Raw genomic sequence first — 24,090 nt, 5'->3', positions numbered from 1 at the left:
TAGCCTCCTCTTCAAGAAGTCCATGACAAGCTTAGTTACTGAATTTATAGGTAGCAACAAGTTAAAAAGTCTAAGTTATAATTATTGTACAATTTGTGAAAGATGGGAAAGAAATTCAAAAATTTTTAAAATACAAGATCCCTGGGGGATGGAAATGTGGCTCAGTTGTAGAGTGCTTGCCTTGCATGCATGAGGCCCTGGGTTTGATTTCTCAGCACCACATAAGCAGAAAAAGCCACAAGTGTGGTTATGGCTCAAGTGGTAGAGTGTTAGCCTAGAGCTGAGGTGCACCGCCCAGATCCAGAGTTCAGGCCCCACGACTGACAAATAAAAATAAAAATAAAAATACATACATATATATATTACAAGATCCCAGCCATATTCGTTTATATAGCCAGATTAGGATGTAAGTTTTAGGAAAACAATTTGATTGAATTGGTTGAAAACTGAATTTTCTTGCTTGATAAGAAATGTACTCATTTCCTTGCTCATGTAATTGTAACCCCTCTGTACCGTATTTTCACAATTAAAAAAACGTATTAATAAAAAAAAAAAAAGAAAAAGAAAACTGGGGGCTGGGAAGGTGGCTCAGTGGTAAAGCGCTTGCCTTGCATGCCTGAGGCCCTGGGTTTGATTCCTCAACAACACATAAGCAAAAAGAAAAAAGCCGGAAGTGGCGCTGTGGCTCAAGTGGTATAGCGCTAGCCTTGAGCTGAAGAGCTGAGGGACAGCGCCCAGGCCCACAGTACAGGCCCCACGACCGGACCCCCCCAAAAAAAGAAAACTGAATTCTCTATCTTAAAAGATAAGGCCAAGTTTAGAACAGTGAGTTGGGCTGGGAATGTGGCTTGCTTACTTTGCATGAAGCCCTGGGTTTGATTCCCAGTACCACATAAACAGAAAAGGCCGGAAGTGATACTGTGGCTCAAGTGGTAGAGTGCTAGCCTTGAGCAAAAGAAGCTCAGGGACAGTGTCCAGGCCCTAAGTTCAAGCTCCAAGACTGGCAAAAAAACCAATGAAAACCCAAAACAACAACAAAAACAAATGTAAGCCTCTGCCATAAGTACAATGGCTATGACTTAGAATAAGACAAGAAAAGAAGTGACATTAAAGGACAATATTGGAAGGTTAAAGCAACAATAGTATTCATATTTTCTGGGAATAAGGCAACTAAAAATCTCATTCAATTAATATTGAGGATGCAATCTAAATTTAAGTGCTAGACATAGTAAGACTATAAGACAATACTTTTTACCTTCTAGGAACTTCCAATCTACTTTAGGAAGATAAGTTTCTAGGTCTTGGAGAAATTAAGCATAGTTTATGAATGTTTTGCACTGGACTAGTATAACAATTTTCAAATTATGCCCTAGATTTCTAGGGATTTCCTCAGAGTCCACTATGAAGGTAGGTAAAGTTGGTAACTGGCTGGGCCTGTAGCACAACTTCTTGCTTCAATTATAATAGTTGTGTTTTTAAGTTCTGAGTATAAGGTTTGAACTAAGGTAAAAACTTTCTTTTTTTTTTTTTTTTTTTACAGTAGTGGGACTTGAACTCTGGGCCTCAGCGCTGTCCCTCAGCTCTTCAGCTCAAGACTAGCGCTCTACCACTTGAGCCACAGCACCACTTCTGGCTTTTTTCTTTTTGCTTATATGGTGCTGAGGAATTGAACCCAGGATCTCAGGCTTGCAAGGCAAGCGCTCTACCACTGAGCCACCTTCCCAGCCCCACATGTTCTTTTTGTTTTTGTTTTTTGGGGGGGGGTGGGGGTCCAGTTGTGGGGCCTGAACTCTGGGTCTGGGCACTGTGCCTCAGCTCTTCAGCTCAAGGCTAGCGCTCTACCACTTGAGCCACAGCACCACTTCTGGCTTTTTTCTTTTTTGCTTATGTGGTGTTGAGGAATCGAACTCAGGGCCTCACGCATGCAAGGCAAGTGCTCTACCACTGAGCCACCTTCCCAGCCCCTGGTAAAAACTTTCTTTAAGGTCTTTTCCAACCATAAATTTTGAGTTTTGTGTTTGTCGTGGCCTGCTGCTGTCCCTGCGCTAAAATTTTTAGCTCAAGGCTAGTGCTCTACCATTTTTTAGGTGGTTAATTGGAGATAGGAGTCTCAGGATTTTCCTGCCTAGGCTGGCTTTAAACCGCAATCCTCAAATTTCAGCCTTCTCAGTAGCTAGGCACAAGGCCCAGCCAATCTTAAGTTACAATATAATATATCTCTGAATATTAATTCTTTGTAAATAAATCAAACATTTTTGTAACTCTTTAGATATACTCACACTTAAGTAATTTTCATCTTCGACATCATCTTTGTCCATCAGGATTTTTCGAAGTGGTGTTTTTAATTGTTTTGGTAATAGTATAGTTGAATCAATATTTTCCATTCGTTCTCTCTCAGTGGTCACTTTTACTTTGAAGGTGTGAAAAGGTGTTGGGACTTCTCCAACATTTAAATACATAGGATCCCCTTCAAATGTTACCCCGTCACAATCACCATCTTTAAAGCCAGGTGGCTGGTAATCTGGAGGTGTAACTACAAAAAAATAAGTTTAAACCATAATGTTCACAGAACTGATGAAACTATATTACCTTATATAAAAACATATGCAGAAGCCAGGCGCTGATGGCTCACGCCTGTAATTCTAGCTACTCAGGAGGCTGAGATCTGAGGATCGTGGTTCAAAGCCAGCCCGGGCAGGAATATTGGTGAGACTTATCTCCATTTAACCACCAGAAACCCAAAGTGGCATTGGCTCAAGTGGTAGAACTCTCACTTTGTGCTGAGGAGCTCAAGGACAGCACTTAGGCCCAGAGTTCAAGCCCAGGAACAACAACAAAAAATCAAAACCAAAACCAAAACCAAAACAAACAGACAAAAAAAATCACATGCAGGTAAGTTTCAAATAGCACAGAGGGCACAAATAGAAATCCAACATTACTCTTTTCCTATCACCAAGTCCTCATTTTATTCCCTAAAAGTTAATTCATTTTTCTGACTGGCTGTGTGGTCTGGAACAAATTATCTTTGGTTTGATTTCTTCCTTGGTTAAATGGAAAAATAATAGTACCTGCCCTTCTAGGGTCACTATGGCTATAAAATGAATTAAAGCATTGTAAAACATTCCGAAGAGAACTGGCAACAAATATACAAGAGAATATTTGATAAATTTAAATTGGTATTGTCTTTGCTTTATGTTCTTGAAGGCAATATATTATATATAATAAAAATATAACGTTTCTTACATAGGGTTTTAGGAAATATATATGTCCTTAGAAACAGAAATGTGATCATACTATTATGTATCTAGCTGTTCTTCATGTAATACAATTTATTTATTTTTTTCTATTTTATGCTGGTCCTGGGCTTGAACTCAGGGCCGGGGCCCTATCCCTGAACTTTTCTTTTCTTTTGGGTCTGGTCATGGGGCCTGAACTTTGGGCCTGGGTGCTGTCCCTCAGCTCTTCAGCTCAAGGCTAGCGCTCTACCACTTGGGCCATAGCGCCACTTCCGGCTTTTTTTCTTTTTTGCTTATGTGGTGCTGAGGAATCAAACCCGGGGCCTCATGCATGCCAAGGCAAGCGCTCTACCACTGAGCCACCTTCCCAGCCCCTCCCTGAACTTTTTTATTCAAGGCTAGTGCTCTACCACTTAAGGCACAGCTCCACTTCCAGCTTTTTTTTTTTTTTTTTGGCAGTTAATTGGAGATAAGAGTTTCATAGACATTTCTGCCTGAGCTAGTTTAGAACCGCAGATCTCATCCTCCTGAATAGCTGTGATCACAGGCATGAGCCACTGGCACCCAGCTATGTGCCACACTTTTTTTTGGGGGTCTGGTCGTGGGGCCTGAACTCTGGGCCAGGGTGCTGTCCCTCAGCTCTTCAGCTCAAGGCTAGTGCTCTACCACTTGAGCCACAGCGCCACTTCCGGCTTTTTTTCTTTCTGCTTATGTGGTGCTGAGGAATTGAACCCAGGGCCTCATGCATGCAAGGCAAGTGCTCTGCCACTGAGCCACCTTCCCAGCCCCTGTGCCACACTTTATTTACTCAATTTCCAAAGAACAACTGTTTGTTCCTATTTTGGCAAAGTTATAACAAAAATATTTATAAATATGTAATCTTGCATAATTTTGCAGATATAGATTAAAAATATTTTTCTAGTTATAGATATTTTGTATTAAAATTAAACTTTTGATATTGCCAAATGATCCTCTAAAACTGTTTCTACATTTCCTCAAAAATGCTTTTTCCTGGGGCTGGGAAGGTGGCTCAGTGGTAGAGTGCTTGCCTTGCATGCCTTGAGCTGAAGAGTGCCCAGGCCCAGAGTTCAGGCCCTACGACTGGATCCAAAAAAAACAAAACAAAACAAAATGCTTTTTCCTATTTTTTCCAATAATAGGTTTTCAAGTTTTACCAATCTAGTAAGTAAAACAGTGTCTCATTGTTTCATTTCTTTATCAGTAGAATTACGTTTCACATGGATATGTCCCTATCACTAGAGAAGTGTACATTTTAACGTCTATTTTTTTCAAGTCTTTCTTTTGCAAATTCTTTGTTCAAAAATATATTAATAGTGTAGGTGCTATAAACATCCAGAATGGAAATTAATTATTTCAATAATAATAATAAATTCAAATTCCAAAAAAACCCCACAACATATTGCAAATAGTACCTTCATCGTAGTAAAAAAGTTTCATGGTCAAACAAACATCATTAGGTAAAGGTCCCAGATTTTGCATTAGAATATAAATCTTGCGAATGAGGAGAATACTTGCTTTCTTGGTGTCAGCAGATGACATGTTAGATTCATTTTGATTTTTACTAGAAAATAATCAGATATTAATTTTTTTCATAAAACTGGTGCTACCAATATCATAACTTCACATTTTAACTATTTGAAATTCTTGCTTTTATTATATCAAAGTTATTGACAGTTACCATAAAGTCGATTTCAAGGTCGCTATTATAAAATGTATTATCACTATATCCAAATATTAATTTGGATAATACACATTTTATTTATATTTAATTTCTGTGTTTGAAAGAGAGTCTCATCAACTTTGCCTGGGCTGGCTTTGAATTCAGTCTTCCTATATTTGCCTCCCAAGTAGCTGGATTGAAGGTATGAGCCACCGTGCTCAAAGTTAGTATTCTATTTCACTTGAGATACAATTCCACTTCCTGCTTTTTTGGTAGCTAATTGGAGATAAGAATCTCCTGGGCTTTCCTTCCTAAGCTGGCTTTGAACCATGATCCTCAGATCTCAACATCCTGAGTAGCTTGGATTATAGGCATAAGCCATAATAATTAAACATTTTATGTTTTAATGAAGTATTTAAAGGAAATAAATGATGGATTTTAATCATACTTCTAATCATGCAAATCCTTTCTCAAATAGTATATAATGAGTCACACAATCTTGTAATGCAGCTATTCAAGGTACTGTTCTATTTGATATAGCCATATCTTGAACGTTAACTGGGGATTTGAGAAGGTTTAGAATTAATCCTGGGGCTGGGATAAGGCTTAAGTGGTAAAACACTTGCCTAGCAAGTAAGAAGCCCTGAGTTCAAGACCCAATATAATAAATCAGTGAATGAATGATGCTTTCCAGAATTAATCCTGAAGTTTAGCTAGTAAATGTTAATGAATAGGTGGTATTATTAATATAAAATGATACTATAGAACAATACCTTGTAAAGTCCATGACTGGTCCACTTTTGGTGTACTTGAACTTAAATTGGTAGCATTCTGAAATTGTCTAAAATAGAAAACATTGGACTCAGGTAAATTTTGGTTATATAAAACAGCAATATGCTACTTGTATATAACTCTTAACATTTAGTCAATAGTTTGTTCTTACATGCTAATCCCTATTGGTCCACTAAGGTTTTCAATTCCTGAGAGTCAATTCTAATGGTCTGGGTTTTGGGGCCTCAGTCTTAGAGGTATATCTATTCCATTATTATTATTATTATTGTTTACAGTTTATGAATAATAAGTGTTAGGAACTCTTTAGAAGGAAACAGTAAAGGGAGAAACAATATCTCGACAGAATAGTTAAGTGCTTTAGTTTGAATGTGTCACCGAAAGTTCATTTGTTGCAAATTTACTCCCCAGCATATCAGTGTTACAGTTTGGGATCTTTAAGAGGCAATTAGAGCTGGACATGATGGCACACCTTGTATTCCCAGTTACTGAATACTTTATAAAATTCCTGATACAGTAAACATTCACCATATTATTAACAGTAGTGCATCAATAAGATTGTTCATTTATTGGTAGAAGAAAATGTACAACTATACTATTTTCTTTACAATTAACTTATTCATAACCTTTGCACAAATAACCTGTTTTGTCACTAAGGGCATACATTAAGAATTAATTACAGCATGAATATCAAAGATTAAAAACAATCCTAGCCATTCCAAAGCTGGGAATAGTTTGCTTTCTTTGCTTGTCCTGTTCATATAAGGATGGGGGAGGGGATCTGCTGTGTTTTAAATCAATTTAATCTCCTTATCCACAACTGAATAAAACATTACATATTAACACATGTATTATAATGATTAAGCAACCAGATGATGAGATAACCTTCCTAGATTCAAATTCTGGTTCTGTCTCTTCTATCACATAACCTTGGGTAAGAAACCTTGTATTGGCCTGGTGCCACCTGTGGCTCATGCTTCTAATCCTAGCTGCTCAGTAGGTTGAGATCTGAGAATTGCAGTTCAAAGCCACCCTTGGGCAGAAAAGTCCATGGAACTCAGAATAAGCTACTCAGAAAAAGCCTGAAGTAACACTGTGGCTCAAGTGGTAGAGAGCTAGCCTTAAGCACAAAGAGGCTCAGAGATGGTGCCGAGGCCTTGACTTCAAGCCCCAGGACAATAAATAAATAAAACCTTGAATCATAGTGGCTCACGACTGTCATCCTAGCTACTCAGGAGTTATGAGAATCAAGGTTCAAAGCCAGCCCAGGCAGAAACTCTGTGAGGCTTCCTCCAATTAACTAACAAAAAGCAGGAAGTGGACTTGTGGCTCAAGTGGTAGAGCTCTAGCTTTGAGTGAAAAAGCTCAGAGACAGTGCCTAGGCCCTGAGTTTGAGATACAGAACTGGCACCAAAAAAAGAAAACTTGTATCTAGGTTTGTAAGGTAGAGATGCTAATGGTAATTATGTCATGAAGGTTATAATGAATAAATGAGAAAAAAATGTTCAAAAAGCCCAAAGCCTAATATAATAAACACTTAAGAAACTTCTCCCCCTGTTTCTTGTCTTCTAGTTTTCCATTTAATTTCTTGTTCTTTTCTTTCCCTTGATTGTCAGATGAACATGTGGGTGTGATTGAACTGTAGCATCTATTCCCAAGTGATTTAGGTTATTTCTAAAAGTTTATAAGCTTTGTAGGATAGGACCAGTCACATCATCTCCTGTAGTAAGCATGTTTCTTTTTTTTTCTTGGGGGGGGGGGAGGGGTCCGGTCATGGGGCCTGAACTCTGGGCCTGGGCGCTGTCCCTTAGCTCTTCAGCTCAAGGCTAGCGCTCTACCACTTGAGCCACAACGCCACTTCCGGCTTTTTTCTTTTTGCTTATGTGGTGCTGAGGAATCAAACCCAGGGCCTCAGGCATGCAAGGCAAGCGCTCTACCACTGAGCCACCTTTCCAGCCCCGCATGTTTCTTTTTAAATATAACAATACAAGCTTAGAAGCATTATATAAGATTTAAACATAAATATATACAAGACTTAAACATATATATTAAATATTAAAATAATATATATTTAGATATTGGAATTATAATGTTTATTTACCCAAGCATGCTTACCTGAGGGTCTTCTGGATTGGTGTATACCTATTAAAATAATTTAAATTGAGTTTAAGTATTCAAAAAGAAATAAATTGCATATTTAAAATGTTAAGTGAACACAGCAAAGCAAAACAAAAAATAAAATGACTACCCAATATTAATGTTTTTCCCATTGAATAGACTAGTGGTTTGAAAAGGTGATAACTGATAGTTTCAATGTCATTTAATGAAGAAAGGGAAAACTAAAATACAACATTAAGATACTTACAGCTAGAATGACCATCCTTAGCTGAAAAACAACAAAGAACAAACATCTTACTTGTATAAAATAGATTTCACCAGGCGCTGGTGGCTCATACCTGTAATTCTAGCTACTCAGGAGGCTGAGATCTGAGCATCGTGGTTCAAAGCCAGCCCGGGCTGGTGCATCTATAAGACTCTTATCTCCAGTTAACCACCAGAAACCCAAAATGGCGCTGTGGCTCAAGTGATAGAGTGCTTGCCTTGAGCTGAAGAGCTGAGGGACCGTGCCCAGGCCCAGAGTTCAAGCCCCATGACCAACAACAACAAAAGTTTTCATAGTAAAGCATAAAACTTACTTTGTAGCCTGGCCAGTGGCTCATACCTGTCACCCTAGCTACTCAGGAGCCGAGCTCTGAGGATTGTGGTTCAAAGTCAGCCTGGGAAGGAAACTCCATGAGACTTTTTTTTTGGGAGGGTCCGGTCGTGGGTCCTGAACTCTGGGCCTGGGTGCTGTCCCTCAGCTCTTCAGCTCAAGGCTAGTACGCTACCACTTGAGCCAAGGCGCCACTTCTGGCTTTTTTCTTTTTGCTTCTGTGGTGCTGAGGAATCGAACCTAGGGCCTCATGCATGCAAGGCAAGCACTCTACCACTGAGCCACCTTCCCAGCCCCTCCATGAGACTCTGATCTCCAATTAACCACAAGAAAACTGGAAGTGACACTGTGGGTCACGTGGTAGAGCACTCTCCTAGAGCTGAAGAGCTCAGGCCCCAGAATTCAAGCCCCTTAACTGGCAAACAATCCCCACAAAACACAAAACAAAAAAACCACCTTATTTTGTACTATTTCTTCGACTAGGTGTGTAGCTCACTAGTAGAATACATGCTGAGCATGTACCTGGATTCCATCACCAGCATCAAAAATAAATAAGTGGGGGCTGGGAATGTGGCTTAGTGGTAGAGTACACGTAGTCCTGGGTTCAATCCCTTGAGCAAAAGAAGTTCAAACAGTGGCCAGGCTCTGAATTCAAAACCACAGGACTGGGAAATAAATAAATAAGTGTTCTTTCTCAACATTTTTTTTTTTTTTTTTTTGGGTCCGGTCGTGGGGCCTGAACTCTGGGCCTGGGCGCTGTCCCTCAGCTTTTCAGCTCAAGGCTAGCACTCTACCATTAGAGCCACAGTGCCACTTCCGGCTTTTTTCTTTTTGCTTATGTGGTGCTGAGGAATCGAACTCAGGGCCTCATGCATGCAAGGCAAGTGCTATACCACTGAGCCATCTTCCCAGCCCTCTCAACATTTTTTCATGCATTTTTACTGTTATTATAAAAGTGATTTACAGAGGGGTAACAATTACATAAGTCAGATAAAGAGTACATTTCTTTCTTTCTTTCTTTTTTTGTTGATCTTGGGGCTTGAACTCTGGGCTTGGATGCTGTCCTTGCACTTTTCAGCTCAATGCGAATGCTCTACCGCTTGAGTCACAGCACCACTTCCCGTTTTCTGGTGGTTAATTGGAGATAAGAGTCTCACAGACTTTCCTGCCCAGGCTGGATTTGAACCTTGATCTCAGACTCCTCAGTAGCTAGGATTACAGGCGTGAGCCACCGGCCCCTGGCTCTGTTCACTCTTTATCCCACCATTTTCAACACTTTTTTTTTTTTTGGGGTCCAGTCATGGGGCCTGAACTCTGGGCCTGGGTGCTGTCCCTCAGCTCTCCAGCTCAAGACTAGCGCTCTACCACTTGAGCCACAGCGCAACCTCCGGCTTTTTTTCTTTTTGCTTATGTGTTGCTGGGGAATCGAACCCAGGGCCTCATGCATGCAAGGCAAGCGCTCTACCACTGAGCCACCTTCCCAGCCCTCAACACTTATTTTTTTATTCCTGGTTCTGGGGCTTCAACTCAGGACTTGGAATTTTCTTAGTTTGCCTGACTGGTGTTTTACTACTTGAGCCATGCCTCTAGTTCTGCTTTTTTTTTAAATTTATTTTTAGATAGAGTCTCTTGGACTTTTCTGCACAGGCTGGCTTCATATAGTGATTCTCCAGATCTTAGACTCTTTTTTTTTTTTTTGTCGGTCATGGGGCTTGAACTCTGGGCCTGGGTGCTGTCCCTGCGTTCTTCAGCTCAAGGTAAGTGCGCTACCACTTGAACCACAGCACCACTTCTGGTTTTTCTAGTGGTTTATTGGAGATGAGTCTCAGGGACTTTCCTGCCCTTGCTGTCTTTGTACTGTGATCCTCAGGTCTCAGCCCCCTGAGTAGCTAGGCTTACGAGTGTGAGCCACCAGCGCCCGGCTTAGACTCTCGAGTGCTCTACTACTTGAGCCACAGTGCCACTTCCTGTTTTCTGGTGCCTGGGCTGGCTTTGAACCGTGATCCTCAGATCTGAGTTTCCTCAGTAGCTCAGATTACAGGTGTGAATCATCAGAGCCTGACTCAATATTTATTCTTTTTTTTTTTCAACATTTTTTCTTAATGATTATTGTAGGAGACTATATCATGCCTCTAAGGGTATATTTTATATATGTTTCCTATTCTCCAAATACCTATTTCTACTTAGCTTATTGGTGGGTGAAATTTATGTTAGCATTTTATTTCACTGATTTAAATGAACGGGACATTACTACAAATTACAAGAAAAATAATTATTGTGAAATAACTAACATGAGTATGGGATTTGAAAAGAAAAAATTAGAAAGCTCAAGGACTTATTCATTAGTAAAGGAAAGAGACTGTGGAGGTTATTGGAACAGAAAATTGTTCACTTAAATGATTTGCCAAAAATCTAGTCATCTTTGACTCTGATACTTTCCTTCTACTTCACAAGCAATCCATCAACAAATGTAAGATCTAGTGTCAAATATGTCTTGAATCTCCTCCTTTGTCATCATCATGTCTAAGCTAGCACCATTTCTTTTTTTTTTTTTTTTTTGGTCTGGTCGTGGGCCTGAACTCTGGGCCTGGGCGCTGTCCCTCAGCTCTTCAGCTAAGGCTAGTGCTCTACCACTTGGGCCACAGTGCCACTTCCGGCTTTTTTCTTTTTGCTTATGTGGTGCTGAGGAATCGAACCCAGGGCCTCATGCATGCAAGGCAAGCACTCTACCACTGAGCCACCTTCCCAGCCCACTGGCACCATTTCTTGCCAATTCTATAGTAATTGCCTGAGTAATTGCCTCTTATTCCCAATCTTACTCTCTTTCTATACTATAAAGAGAAGAGGGATTAAATTTTTTAAATGCTGTTATAGTTCTACCTAAAAGTTTCAAAGGGCTTCTTTTGCATCTGAAATAAAATCTAAACTTTTTACCTACATAGAAATGAATGTTCTATCCCTATCTTCCCAGGTTCATTTCAGGCCATTTTCCTCCATGACACAATTGCTCTCCGATCATAAAAAAAAATTGGCCTTCTTTTCTGTTCCTATAACTCTCCAAAGTCCTCTGTAACTCTCTGCTACTCTGTGGAGGGTATTATTTTCTAAAATGAATGCCTTCTCCTTTCAAGTCTCAGCCTAAATGTTACCAACTCAGAGAAGATTTTCTCTGACCATCCTAGCTAAAGTTATTCTACATCTACATGTATAGCATCCTTTTCTCTTTTTAAAATTTGTTATTGTTGGGGCTGGGAATATGGCTTAGTGGTGGAGTGCTTGCCTAGCATGCATGAAGGCCTGGGTTCACTCCTCAGTACCACATAAACAGAAAAAGCCAGAAGTGACACTTTGGCTCAAGCAGTAGAGTGCTAGCCTTGAGTAAAAGAAGCTCAGGGACAGTGCCCAGGGCCCTGAGTTCAAGCCCCAAGAATGGCAAAAAATAAATGTTAGGAAGAAAAATTTAAAAATAAAAATAAAATGTTATTGTTATGTTTCTAACATATTTATAAGGTACTATGTGATTTTTTTGTTGCTTTGTATGTTCCTCTCCCACGGTATAACCCCTGTTTTCACTGTATTTGATGTTGGTATAATTTGGGGAGGGGAAGGGAAAAAAACAAAATGTTTAAATAGGGATACAGGTGGGCCCATTGCAACAATGAGATGTAGAAGACACTATGTTGAAAAATGAACTTTAAAATTTAGGCGGGGGGTTGGGTGGGGGGGGGTCAGTGGGGAGAGTTTAGGTGTGGAGGTGGGAGGGAAGGGATGGTAGGGGAAAAACAAAGGAGAAGGCAACATTACCTTGCTCATGTAATTGTAACCCCTCAGTACAGTATTTTCACAATAAAAAAAATTACAAAAAAATGTTATTATTATTATAAAAGTGACATACAGAGGTTACAGTTACATAAGTCAGGTAAAGAGTTCAGTTCTGCCAGGCACCGGGGTGGTCTCACCTGTAATCCTAGCTACTCAGGAGGCTGTGAGCTGATGATCACAGTTCAAAGCCAGCCTAGGCAGGAAAGTCCGTGAGATACTTACTTCCAATAAACCACCAGAAAACAGGAAGTGGCACTGTGGCTCAAGTAGTAGAGCACTAGCCTTGAGCTGAAGACCTGAGCGACAGCACCCAGGCCCAGAGTTCAGGCCCCATGACTGACCAAAAAAAAAAAGAGTTCAGTTCTTTTTGTACAATGTCACCCCTTCCTTCACTCTCTCCCAGTTTATAACATCCTTTTCATAAGTATTTTAAAGGCATTTAACACTATTGGATTAGTTGTTTGCTTTTTTGACTGACATTAGAAAGAACTCTCTTTCAAGAACACGCTTACTCCTGTTCCTATCCAAAATGTGTTCATCACAAAACAGGCACTCAATATGCCTTAATGAAGAAGGTTAGGTGTCATGAATAAAAACTCATCTTCACAATTTCAATTTTGCAGGAACTGATTTTTTTTTCAACAGGGTCTTGCTATGTAGCCTAAAACTTGCTAACTAACCCAGGGTACCTCTGAACTTATGATCCTCCTGACTCAGCCTCTCAAGTGGCAGTATTACAGTCATGAACAACCACATCCAGTCTAAATGTCATACATATATTATAAAATATTATGATGAGTAGCCAGGTGCCAGTGGCTCACACCTATAATCCTAGCTACTCAGAAGGCTGAGTCAGGAGGATCTTTGTTCAAAGCCAGCTCGGGCAGGAAAGTCCAGGAGACTCTTATCTCCAATTAACCATCAGAAAACTAGAAGTGGTGCTTTGGCTCAAGTGGTAGAGTGCTAGCCTTGAGCTGAAGAGCTCAGGGACAGTGCCTAGGCCCATAGTTCTATTCCCACAACTAATCCAAAAGAAAAGTTTCGTTAAGTGTGCAAGAAGTTTGATAGTCTATTGAAAATTTTTTTTTTCCTTTCTTGGTAGTACTGAGAAACTTGTTCTTGTTCTTGAGCTAGGTAGGCATTGTACCATTTGAGCCATATCTCCAGTCCCTATTTGAATTATTTTCCCTGGGAACCATTACACCTACACCTACACATATTGCTTTCTCCTGAGGCTGGGATAACACAGGCACATGCTATACTGTGCCCAGCCATTGATTGAGATGGAGTCTCTCAAACCTCTTTTTTGCCTGGGTTGACCTAAAAAATGTAATCACCAGATTCCTGTCTCTTAAGTAGCTAGGATTATAGACTCGAGCCTCTGTGCTCTGCTTACTGTAAAAACTTAAACTAAAACAAAGCCAGAATTTGTGACAACCTATATATATATATATCCTATATATGCATATATATACATATATATGAAAATTATTTCTTTTACTACCTTGGAAATGGAATGGAGGTCCTTACACACTTAAAAGACAAAAATCTCTGCCACTGAGCTACATTCCCTTATCAAAGGAAATTAACTAATTGATTTATTTATCTTCTTGTAATATTCAGTTTTCAGATTTAAATTCAATTTAAATTCAATTGAATTTAAGCCTACCTAAGCCACTCTGTCAACCTACTTTTTTTTTTTTTTTTTGCATTGGTTATTTTATAAAGAGAGTCTCTCTTTGCATCTGGACGCTGGCCTTGACTCTGATTCTACTTATGCTTTCATGAGTTGGATTAACAGGCACTGTCTACTGGATCCTGTCATTGGTTAAGATGTAATCTCCCAAAAACAAGTCGTTTAAGGATACAGGTGAACCTGTTGCAACAATGAGAAGTACAAGTTGTCATGTCGAAAAATGAGCTTTACAACATTGCTGGGGGGGGGGAGGCTGGGAAGGGATGTGAAGGGTAAACAAAGGAGGAGGCTGCAATGCTTGATAAGAAATGTACGCATTATCCTGCCCATGTAATTGTAACCCCTCTGTACAGTACGTTCACAAAAAAATAAAATAAAATAAAATGAAAAAAAAAAAAAGATGTAATCTCCCTCTGGTAGTTTTTTTGGTGGACGGGGGCAGTTAGTTAAGATTTACAGGCTTCAGCCAACATGCCCGGCTGGAAATTTATTTTCAGCCCTAATCAAGAAATAATTCATTAAATTATTAGGATAATATTAAAGAAGAGATACAAAGCTGGGCACCAGTGGCTCATGCTTACAATCCTAGCTACTCAAAGTGGCTGAGATCTGAGGATCATGGTTCACAGCCAGCCTGGCAGTAAAGTCTGTGAGTGAGAATCTTTTTTTTTTTTTTTTTGGTGGGTTGTGGGGCTTGAATTCTTGGGCTTGGGTGCTGTCCCTGCGCTCTTCAGCTCAAGAGGGGCACTCTATTGCTTGAGCCACAGCGTCACTTCCGGTTTTCTGGTGGTGGTTAATTGGAAATGAGAGTCTCACGGACTTTCCTGCTCAGGCTGGCCTTGAACCATGATTCTCAGATCTCAGCCTCCTGAGTAGCTAGGATTACAGGCATGAGCCACCGGCACCCGGCTTGTCTCAGTTAGTTTAATGTTTTACTATTTCTGGATTCATGTTAGAGTTGTCAAATACAACATATAGAACAAAAGTAGAAAAAGGATACTAAGACTTACATATTTTTTTTGTAAAGCATCATAGCACCCTAGCATCCTAAAAACAAACAAACAAAACAAAGATGCATTTTAGATTGAATGCAATTTCAAAAACTACTTTTCATAAATTTCTATGTTACCTCACTATTAAATAATACAAAAACTTAACATTAGAAGCATCCTTATTTTTAGCTTTAAATAAAGCAAAATTCAATATATGAAATAATTTTGCAAAAAAAATGATACTGGATGGAAGGTATTTGTGAGGACAAGAAGGAAAATAAAGCTGTTTACCTGGGGCATAAAGAATAATTTTAATGTATAAATTAAAACACCTGACAAAAGGGTACTATCACTAAAGGGTCAATCACCAAAATTTGGTTACATATGAATAAGTATTTAATGTACAAAAATAATTTAGAAAAAATGCTAATTTTCTACCCATAGTTATTCTTTTACTTACCATCTCACTAACTGTGTAGAACCTGGACAATTTTTATCTTCTCTCAGAATTTTGACACAAAGATCTAAACACAAAAATTATGAAATAAATATGTTACTGTTAAGTAACAGTAAAAAAATAGATTTTTTAATAGTTTATTTTTTAATTATTTATTTTTTGTTATGGGACTTAAACACAGGGCCTGGTTGCTGTCCCTGAGCTCTTTTGCTCAAAGCTAGTGTTCTACCACTTTGAAACACAGTACCACTTCTGATTTTCTGTTGGTTAACTGGAGATAAAGAGTCTCACAGACTTTCTTGCTCAAGCTGGCTTTGGACTGTTATTCTCAAATCTTAGCCTCTTGACTAGCTAATATTACAAGTGTGCATCACTAGTGCCTGGCTAAAGTTTATTTTCTTTAGCTATGGTATATAATTAAAGGCAATGAACTTCCAAATGATTGGTATTATTAACATAAAAGAAGAAAAGTTACATAAATGTACTCTTTTATCTTTATTATAAAATGTCATTATAATGATGGAAATTTAAATTGATGGGTAGAAAAAAATTTGTTTAATGTGATAATGGAAGTGAACTCAAGGCTTCAAATTTATTTTAATCCTTGAGACACTCACCTAGTCTTTTAACTTTTGGTTTGTTTTTTCTTTTCTTTTTTTTTTTTGGGTCCGGTCGTGGGGCCTCAACTCTGGGCTTGGGCGCTGTCCCTCAGCTCTTCATCTCAAGGCTAGCACTCTACCACTTGAGCCACAGTGCCACTTCCAGCTTTTTTCTTTTTGCTTATGTGGTGTTGAGGAATCGAACCCAGGGTCTCAGGCATGCAAGGTAAGCGCTCTACCACTGAGCCACCTTCCCAGCCCATGCATTCTATAATTTTTAAGAGTGTCAGGAATGGATGTAATAGGATCATAGACTAAGGCCACCCTTCCCCAGGGCAAAAGTATGGTGACGCTATCTGAAAAAACAAACCAAGGGGCTGGGAAGGTGGCTCAGTGGTAAAGTGCTTGCCTTGCATGCATGAGGCCCTGGGTTCGATTCCTCAGCACCACAAAAGTAAAAAGAAAAAAGCTGGAAGTGGTGCTGTGGCTCAAGTGGTAGAGTGCTAGCCTTGAGGTTGAAGAGCTGAGGGACAGCGTCCAGGCCCAGAGTTCAGGCCCCACAACTGGACCCCCCCCCCAAAAAAAAATTATAGAATACAGAAAATTAGATATTTTAGAACCTTAAGAGTGTTTTTGGGACTGGGAAGGTGGCTCAGTGGTAGAGCGCTTGCCTTGCATGCCTGAGGCCCTGAGTTCGATTCCTTAGCACCACATAAGCAAAAAGAAAAAAGCCGGAAGTGGCACTGTATCTCAAGTGGTAGAGCGCTAGCCTTGAGCTGAAGAGTTGAGGGATAGCACCCAGGCCCAGAGTTCAAGTCCCATGACCGGCCAGACCCAACAAAAATTTAAAAAAAAAAAAAAAAAAAGTGTTTTCTTTTTTTTTTATTTTAACATTTTTTTTTTTTTTGTCGGTCGTGGGGCTTGAACTCTGGGCCTGGGCGCTGTCCCTCAGCTCTTCAGCTCAAGGCGAGCACTCTACCACTTGAGCTACAGCACCACTTCCTGTTTTCTGGTGGTTTATTGGAGATAGGAGTCTCACGGTCTTTCCTGCCCGGGCTGGCTTTGAACCGCGATCCTCAGATCTCAGCCTCCTGAGTAGCTAGGATTACAGGCGTGAGCCACCAGCGCCCGGCAAAAAAAAAGTGTTTTCTATCGTCCTTTATCCAACTGAAATACTGTAAAGACCAAGAAGTTAATTGGTATCAAAGACAAAGAATTCTGTAAAAAAGTAAAATTAACAGAATGAAAAGGTCTTGAGAGTATCTCTCCTTATTGGAAAAATAGGAGCCAAGCACAACCAACTCACATCTGTAATTCTAACTACTCAAGAAGCTGACATCTGGAGGATTGTGGTGGCTTAAAACTCAGAAAAAGTTCACTAAACTCCATCTCTAAAGTGACTAACAGTCAAGGGCCAATGGTTTATGCCTGTAATCGTAGTTACTCAGGAGGGTGATATCTCAGATCTGGTTCAAGGATCTCCAGATCAGACAGTAAAGTCCATGAGACTCTTATTTTCTCTGTCTCTGTCTCTCTGTGCTGTGTGTGTGTGCTGTGTGTGTGTGTGTGTGTGTGTTGGTCCTGGGGCTTGCACTTAGGACCTGAGCTCTAGCCCTGAGCTGTAAGCTCAGGCTAGCACTCATCACTTAGGCAACTTCCAGCTTTTTTGGGGGGAGAGGGGGAGGGGGGTGGTTAATTGGAGGGCTGGCTTCAAATGGCGATTCTTACATCTTATCCTCCTGAATTGTTAGGATTACAGTGAGCTACTAGCACCCAAGCCAGTGAGATTCTTACGTCCAATATCCACCAAAAAGCCAGAAGTGGAGCTGTGGCTCAAGTGGTATAATGCCAGCATAGCAAGCCCAATATTTTGAGTTCAAATCCCAGTACCCTACACATACATACACATAAAAAGAAAATAGGCATAATATCTACTTCACAGGATTATGAGTTTAAAAGGCAGTATATATACCATAGTGCTTTATAGATCTTGGCATAGTTGGTGTACAATAATATGTACATACTATATGTTGGGAAGTAACTATTGTTGCATAAATGTGCTATTTTTTCACCTCTTTAAAATGGCACAAGAACATAAACTCCCACTTTACAAAGTTACAAATAACAATGTTTTCATCTATTTAATTCATTGTAAATGTAATATCAAGTGAGTTATACTTAAGAAACAAGGCAATTTTTTATACTTAAGTGCTTTCAATGTTACTGAAAATACTTGAATATGAATGTTACATTATACATAACAGCCAAAAAAGGGGAAAACACTCAAATGTTCACCAACTGATGAGTGAGTGATAGCAATACAATGGAACATTATCTAGCAATGAAAAAAGATAAAGTACTAATCAATGCTACATGCAGGAACATCAAAACAAAAAAAAAGGATGCTAAAATAAGCTAGTTTCTGGGTCACAAGTTCAACAAGAAATGTACTCACTACCTTGCGTATGTAACTGTAATCTCTTTGTATATTACCTTGACAATAAAATTAAATTTAAAAAAGAAGCTAGTCACTAAAGCTACATATTATAATTCCTTTTATATGAAATGTCAAGAATAAGTAAATCCCATAGAAACAATGTAGATTGGTGGTTGCCTAGTGGTGGGAAGCTTGATGGGGTGGTAGAGGGCAGTGGATAGAACTTAACATGTGCCGGGCTCTGGTGGCTCACACTTTTAATCCTAGCTACTCAGGAGGCTGAGATCTGAGGATCACGGTTCAAAGTCAGCCCAAGCAGGGAAGTCTGTGAGACTCTGATCTCCAATAAACCAGCAGAAAACCAGAAGTGGCCCTGTGGCTCAAGTAGTAGAGCACTAGCCTTGAGCTGAAGACTGAAGGACAGCACCAAGGCTCAGAGTTCAAGCCCCATGACCGACAAAAAAAAAAAAAAAAACTTAACATGTGTGAGGTTTCTTCTTTGGGGTAATGAAAATAATGTACTAAAATTGTGGTGGGAGCAGCATAACTTTGTGAACATTCTGAAGTCACTGAATTGTAAACTTTGAGTGAATTGTCAGATATGTGAATTATATCTTAAAAAAGCTGTTACCAAAAAATAAAATGTCTAAGTAAAAAAGTTACTGTATAAGGGGCTTGGAATGCGGCTTAGTGGTAGAGTGCTTCCCTACTATGCTTGTAGCCCTCAGTTTGATTCCTCAGCAGAAAAGGCTGAAGTGCCACTGTGGCTCTAGAGGTAAAGTGCTAACCTTGAGCAGAAGCTCAGGGACAGTGCCCAGGCCCTGAGTTCAGGCCCCAGGACTGGCAAAAAAAAGTTACTGTTTTAGAGTAATTAAAAAATGTTAAACAAAGTTTTAAAAATTACATTACCATCTAGATATCTTGTTCCATAAGCACTTTCTGGAAATATTCCTCTCAAATATGTGATACAGGATACTGAAACTGCTAGTAGCCTCTTCACTAAAACCAAAGACTGCTGCTCAGTTGATATCTTACTGGGAAATACCAATGCACTCTAAAATTCAAGGAAAATTAAAACATGTTACATACAAGTATTAAAATAGTTTTTCCTTGGACTTAAATATTGTGCACTCTGAAAGAATTCCTCTTCATAGTACTTTGTAATCCCAGAAAGTCAGGGTGGCTTCTAACATGTCAGACTGTTTCTAGGGTAATGATCTAAAAGTAATGCACAGAAAATGTTTAAGAATTTTAATGATCTACTTGCAGATTAACTGTACTTAATACACAAATGGATTATATTGATTTTCCTCTTTAATCATTGACTAGGTTTTAACAAGATTAACCACAAAGCGTGGTGGTTTGCAAATAACACAATTTTATTTGTTTCTGAGTCAAGGAAATTTTCTAAGGATGGACTACTTCTGAACTATTTAACTCAAGCAGTAGAACAGCATTAACACCTAATCTAAAATCAGAACCAACAATTTAATACAACCAACTCATTAATTTACAATAGTTTAGCAAATATCTTCCTAAATAACTTCTTTTCTTAAAATACAGGGTTTCCTAGTATTATTAAATCCTTAAACAGTTAACTCCCAAAAATAAAGTAGTTGAGCCTATTGCTAGTGGTTCACATCTGTAATTCTAGCTATTTGGGAAGTTTAGAAAGGGAGGATTTCCAGACCAGCAGGGCCAGAAAAGTCCAGAGACTTCTCTATAGAGGGAAGTTGAAAATGAGTGGCAAATCTCTATGATCCCAGCAAGACAGGAAACTACTAAAGTAGTAGATCTCAGCTTAGGCATACATAGCTGACCTGGCTGGAGAGTCTATCCTAAAAATATCCAGTAAAGAAAAAAAAAAACTACAGGGTCAAAGGCAAGGCCCTGAGTTCAAACCCCAGCACTGCTACAAATAAAAATTAATTAACACATATTAAGTTATAAGAAATCATACCATGGCAGTCCTCTGCAACTGTGCAGTGGCCATCTTCTTCTGATACTTTCTTTAATTCAACCTGTGACACAATACAAGCCCTTGATTTTAGATCTTATTCTTATCTCCGACACTCTAGTTTATTACAAATACTGTGAAGAATTTTATCTGAATAAATATGAGAAGCAAAACAGAATCTTCAAAAATGTATATTTTGAGTAAGGTCCTAAATATAAGCCATTTTGACGAGTAGTCTTACCTCAATGACTAAGAGTGTGAGTGTGTGTGTGCGTGTGTGTGTGTGTGTGTGTGTGTGTCTTTCTCGTAGGTCTCATACATGTTCTATTGCTAAACCATTCCCTCTCCTCAAAGAAACTCTTCACACAGGTTTTGTCTTTGCTGTTTTGAGGATGGGTCTTGCTCTGTCCCCCAGGTTGGCCCAGAAATCCCTGGGCTCCTGTGACCTCCCATCACACCTTCCGCTTCCGCCTCTAGTGGCCGGCAGGGACCCGGTTTTGTGTTGGCAGGATGAGCTCTGCACTGGAGGCCGCGCCGGCGCAGTAGGTGCTCTGCCGCTTGAGCCAGGCTGCTGGCCCTAGACGATATTTTTACTAACACACCAACTTTCTTTTCTTCACTCTACCGCAGTCATGGCTTGTCAGCACTGCATAGGTCAGGTATTAAGTACTGAAAAGAGAAATCACCCCGACAAAGCCCTTTCATAAGCGTCTTCCCATTCGGAATGAAGGTTACTGCTGTAGTCGAGCGATGTAACTTTTCCTCAGCGCCGCTCCGCTGTGAATATTTCTGTCAGAAAGGTTAAAGGGCAACAAAAAAAAATCTATTTAAAAAAAAAATCGACGCCGATCCCGGTTTCCCAAGCGTAACTTGAGAAAAAGAATGCAAATTTCTTTTAGCTTCCATTTACTTTCCTTCATCCGGCAACTCGACTAGAAGCGTGCCGCTACTCACACCTCCCAGAATGGTCTATTTGCCAGAAGCCTTTAAAGTTATCCTGACAGAAGCTGGGCCCGCGGCCCGCGTCCACTGTTATCCGGGGGAGCTCTTGTGGAAAATAACACATCTTTTCTCAACTACTTTGCCACTTGAGCCTTCAGAAACTTAACCGTGGGCGAAAGGTGACAGAAAAGAGACTTAAAATGAAAAACGGACAAAGAAAACCCCAGACAAACAACATGCATTACATCAAGTACCAGAGCCTGGCGCCGGAGACCACGCGACCTGTGAAATGACGCACGTGTGGTCCAGTGCGCATGCGCCCTTCTTCAGCCGTTAGTGGCAGACGCGCTGCAACAGGAGCCTTTTGACTCCCTCCCGCCCCCCCCTCCGCTGGTCAGGTCACCTTTCCCGCCAAGAACTGTGCAAGGCACGCCGGGAATGTACATGCGCAGAAAGGCTACACGGTCCTCTCAGATGCCGTTAGGAAAAGATTCATTGCCTGTGCAGTGTTCCTGAGATACGTAGCTTCCCTGATGGACCAAAGTGCTCTCAGCCACTGTTTACTTCGACTTGTTTTCTGACTTGTTTTTGATAAGTTACACATTGCGTTCTTCCACTCTCTTTTGTCTATAAGAAAACAGTTGCTCCAACAGTCTCATTAGGCTGTTTGTTTGGTTTGGTTTTTGTTTTGTTTTGCCTTTTCTAAAGACAAGGTCTCTCTTTGAAGCCCAGTTTGGCCATTGAAGAAACCATCCACGGCCTCAGCCTTTGCAGTGCTGTGATTACAGGTATGATCCACCATTCCAGGTTTCGTTCCTACTGAACAGTGAGGTCACTGAGTAACTTGGAAAGTCATCTGTGTCTCATTTAGAAACAAAATAATATCAGAAGGGGTATCAGTTGGAGATTGTCCAATAGTACAAGCTGCTTATTTTACTTAATTTTATATTTCATATATCTAAATTAATTGTGTTAGTAATGCAAACATAAATTTTCATAAACTTTGGCATGTCTTCATTACAAAGGAAAGGAACATCCTAGATATGAAAAGATTTGTTGGACCTCATTCATTTTGGGACAATGAAGACTAGAAGAGTTTTTCAGGATAAAAATGAGAAAACTGGTCTGATGATTATTTTGCCATATATTTCTATCACATTGAAAGTTTACAAGGGCCTTTCAAATTCGCTGTCATATTCTTACTTTGCTTCTACAAGGAGAGCTTAGTGAGAAAGATGCAGGTATTAACTTGCCTTTTCTGCTGTCTCCTTTTTTTTTGCCAGTCCTTGGGCTTAACTCCCGGAGCTTCTTTTTACTCAAAGCACTTTACCACTTAAGCCACAGCACCACTTCCGACTTTTTCCGTTTATGTAGTACTGAAGAATGGAATCCAGGCATTCAAGCAGCCCCCCCCCCCTTTTTTTTTTAAATTGGTTTTGTGCTAGGGATGAACTTTAGAGATGAGTAAATAGTCTCAGGCAAAGCTGGTTTCCCAAGATCACAACAAATAGCTTGGCAGGGAGGGCCACTATACCACCTAAATATGACATTGAATTTCTGACATATTGGTTCAATGTTCAGTATCACAAGAGAAAGAAACTAGTAACTGTGGTTAGTTCTAAGGAGGAATGCTCTGAGCCTTCCTCAGCAGTGGTATAGAGATATTTTGTTTCTTCTGAATGTACATACACAGGTAGAACTTGCCCATTGATTATTTGTAACCCTCCAACTTGGAATTGGTTCAATATGATTTTTGCAGTCATTTAAAGACATTTACAAAATAGTAAAAAAAAAAAACACAAAACACCCTGAATCTCATTATACATATTCCCCATACAACATCAGGTGAAACAAGGTAAAAATCTTCTTGTTTCAGCTGTTATATGGAACAAACATCCTTTTTTCTTTTCTTTTTTTTTTTGTTGGTTGTGGGGCTTGAACTCTGGGCTTGGGCGCTGTCCCTGAAGTCTTCAGCTCAAGGTGAGCGATCTACCACTTGAACCACAGCACCATTTCTGGTTTTCTGGTGGTTGGAGATAAGAGTCTCATAGACAGGGCTGGGAAGGTGGCTCAGTGGTAGAGCGCTTGCCTTGTATGCCTGAGGCCCTGGGTTCAATTCCTCAGCACCACATAAGCAAAAAGAAAAAAGCCGGAAGTGGCGCTGTGGCTGAAGTGGTAGAGCACTACCCTTGAGCTGAAGAGCTGAGGGACAGCGCCCAGGCCCAGAGTTCAGGCCCCACAGCCGGACCCAAAAAAAAAGAGTCTCACAGACTTTTCTGCCCGGGCTAGCTACTCAGCCTCCTGAATAGCTAGGATTACAGGCGTGAGACACCAGCACCTGGCCAAACATCCTTCTTGAGCTCAGTTTAGTGTCATGTTTTTGCATCTTTGTGGTATTTGGTGGGGAGATGATTTTGCTGTCTGAATATAAGGATAATATTGAAGTCCTGCCTCATATTCCTAAGTGTAAGAAGGTTGTGATGTGCTTTATGGTGAAAATACGTGAGTTAGCTAAGTTTAGTCCTGTTATGAATTACAGTGCTATTGGATATCAGTTCAATGTTAAAGAATCAATAATACATGCTTTATTTGTTTTTACATAGAAATACATGTAAAATGAGGTTGTATATTGATCAGTTGGCAAAAAATTTGATGATAAGAAACTTACCAGAATTTTTTTTTTTTTTTTTTTTTTGGGTCCGGTCGTGGGGCCTGAACTCTGGGCCTGGGTGCTGTCCCTCAGCTCTTCAGCTCAAGGCTAGTGCTCTA

General features: G+C 39.9%; 1 protein-coding gene and 1 non-coding gene across 2 annotated transcripts in view; both read right to left on the bottom strand.

Annotated features, from left to right (window-relative positions):
• Hormad1 (HORMA domain containing 1) overlaps nucleotides 1-20,447 on the bottom strand; it is a 31,390-nt gene extending 10,943 nt beyond the window's left edge. Inside the window, exons 1-9 of the mRNA XM_042682047.1 lie at nucleotides 20,383-20,447; nucleotides 19,332-19,476; nucleotides 15,390-15,453; nucleotides 14,948-14,984; nucleotides 8,072-8,092; nucleotides 7,822-7,848; nucleotides 5,691-5,758; nucleotides 4,670-4,818; nucleotides 2,280-2,533 (exon numbers count right to left, since the gene is read on the bottom strand). Coding sequence (XP_042537981.1) covers nucleotides 2,280-2,533; nucleotides 4,670-4,818; nucleotides 5,691-5,758; nucleotides 7,822-7,848; nucleotides 8,072-8,092; nucleotides 14,948-14,984; nucleotides 15,390-15,453; nucleotides 19,332-19,476; nucleotides 20,383-20,415 — 798 coding nt within the window. The 5' untranslated portion in view covers nucleotides 20,416-20,447. The remainder of the gene's footprint in view (nucleotides 1-2,279; nucleotides 2,534-4,669; nucleotides 4,819-5,690; nucleotides 5,759-7,821; nucleotides 7,849-8,071; nucleotides 8,093-14,947; nucleotides 14,985-15,389; nucleotides 15,454-19,331; nucleotides 19,477-20,382) is intronic.
• On the bottom strand, nucleotides 9,830-9,913 carry Trnaa-ugc. The gene has a single exon. It is a non-coding gene; the product is annotated as a tRNA-Ala (tRNA).
• Nucleotides 20,448-24,090: the final 3,643 nt, after the last annotated feature.

Source organism: Dipodomys spectabilis, unplaced genomic scaffold (genome assembly GCF_019054845.1).
Source record: "Dipodomys spectabilis isolate Male_0828 unplaced genomic scaffold, ASM1905484v1 ptg000069l, whole genome shotgun sequence".
NCBI lineage: Eukaryota > Metazoa > Chordata > Mammalia > Rodentia > Heteromyidae > Dipodomys > Dipodomys spectabilis.
The sequence above is the reverse complement of the archived record's forward strand: the minus strand, read 5'-3'. Positions and strand labels throughout refer to the sequence as shown.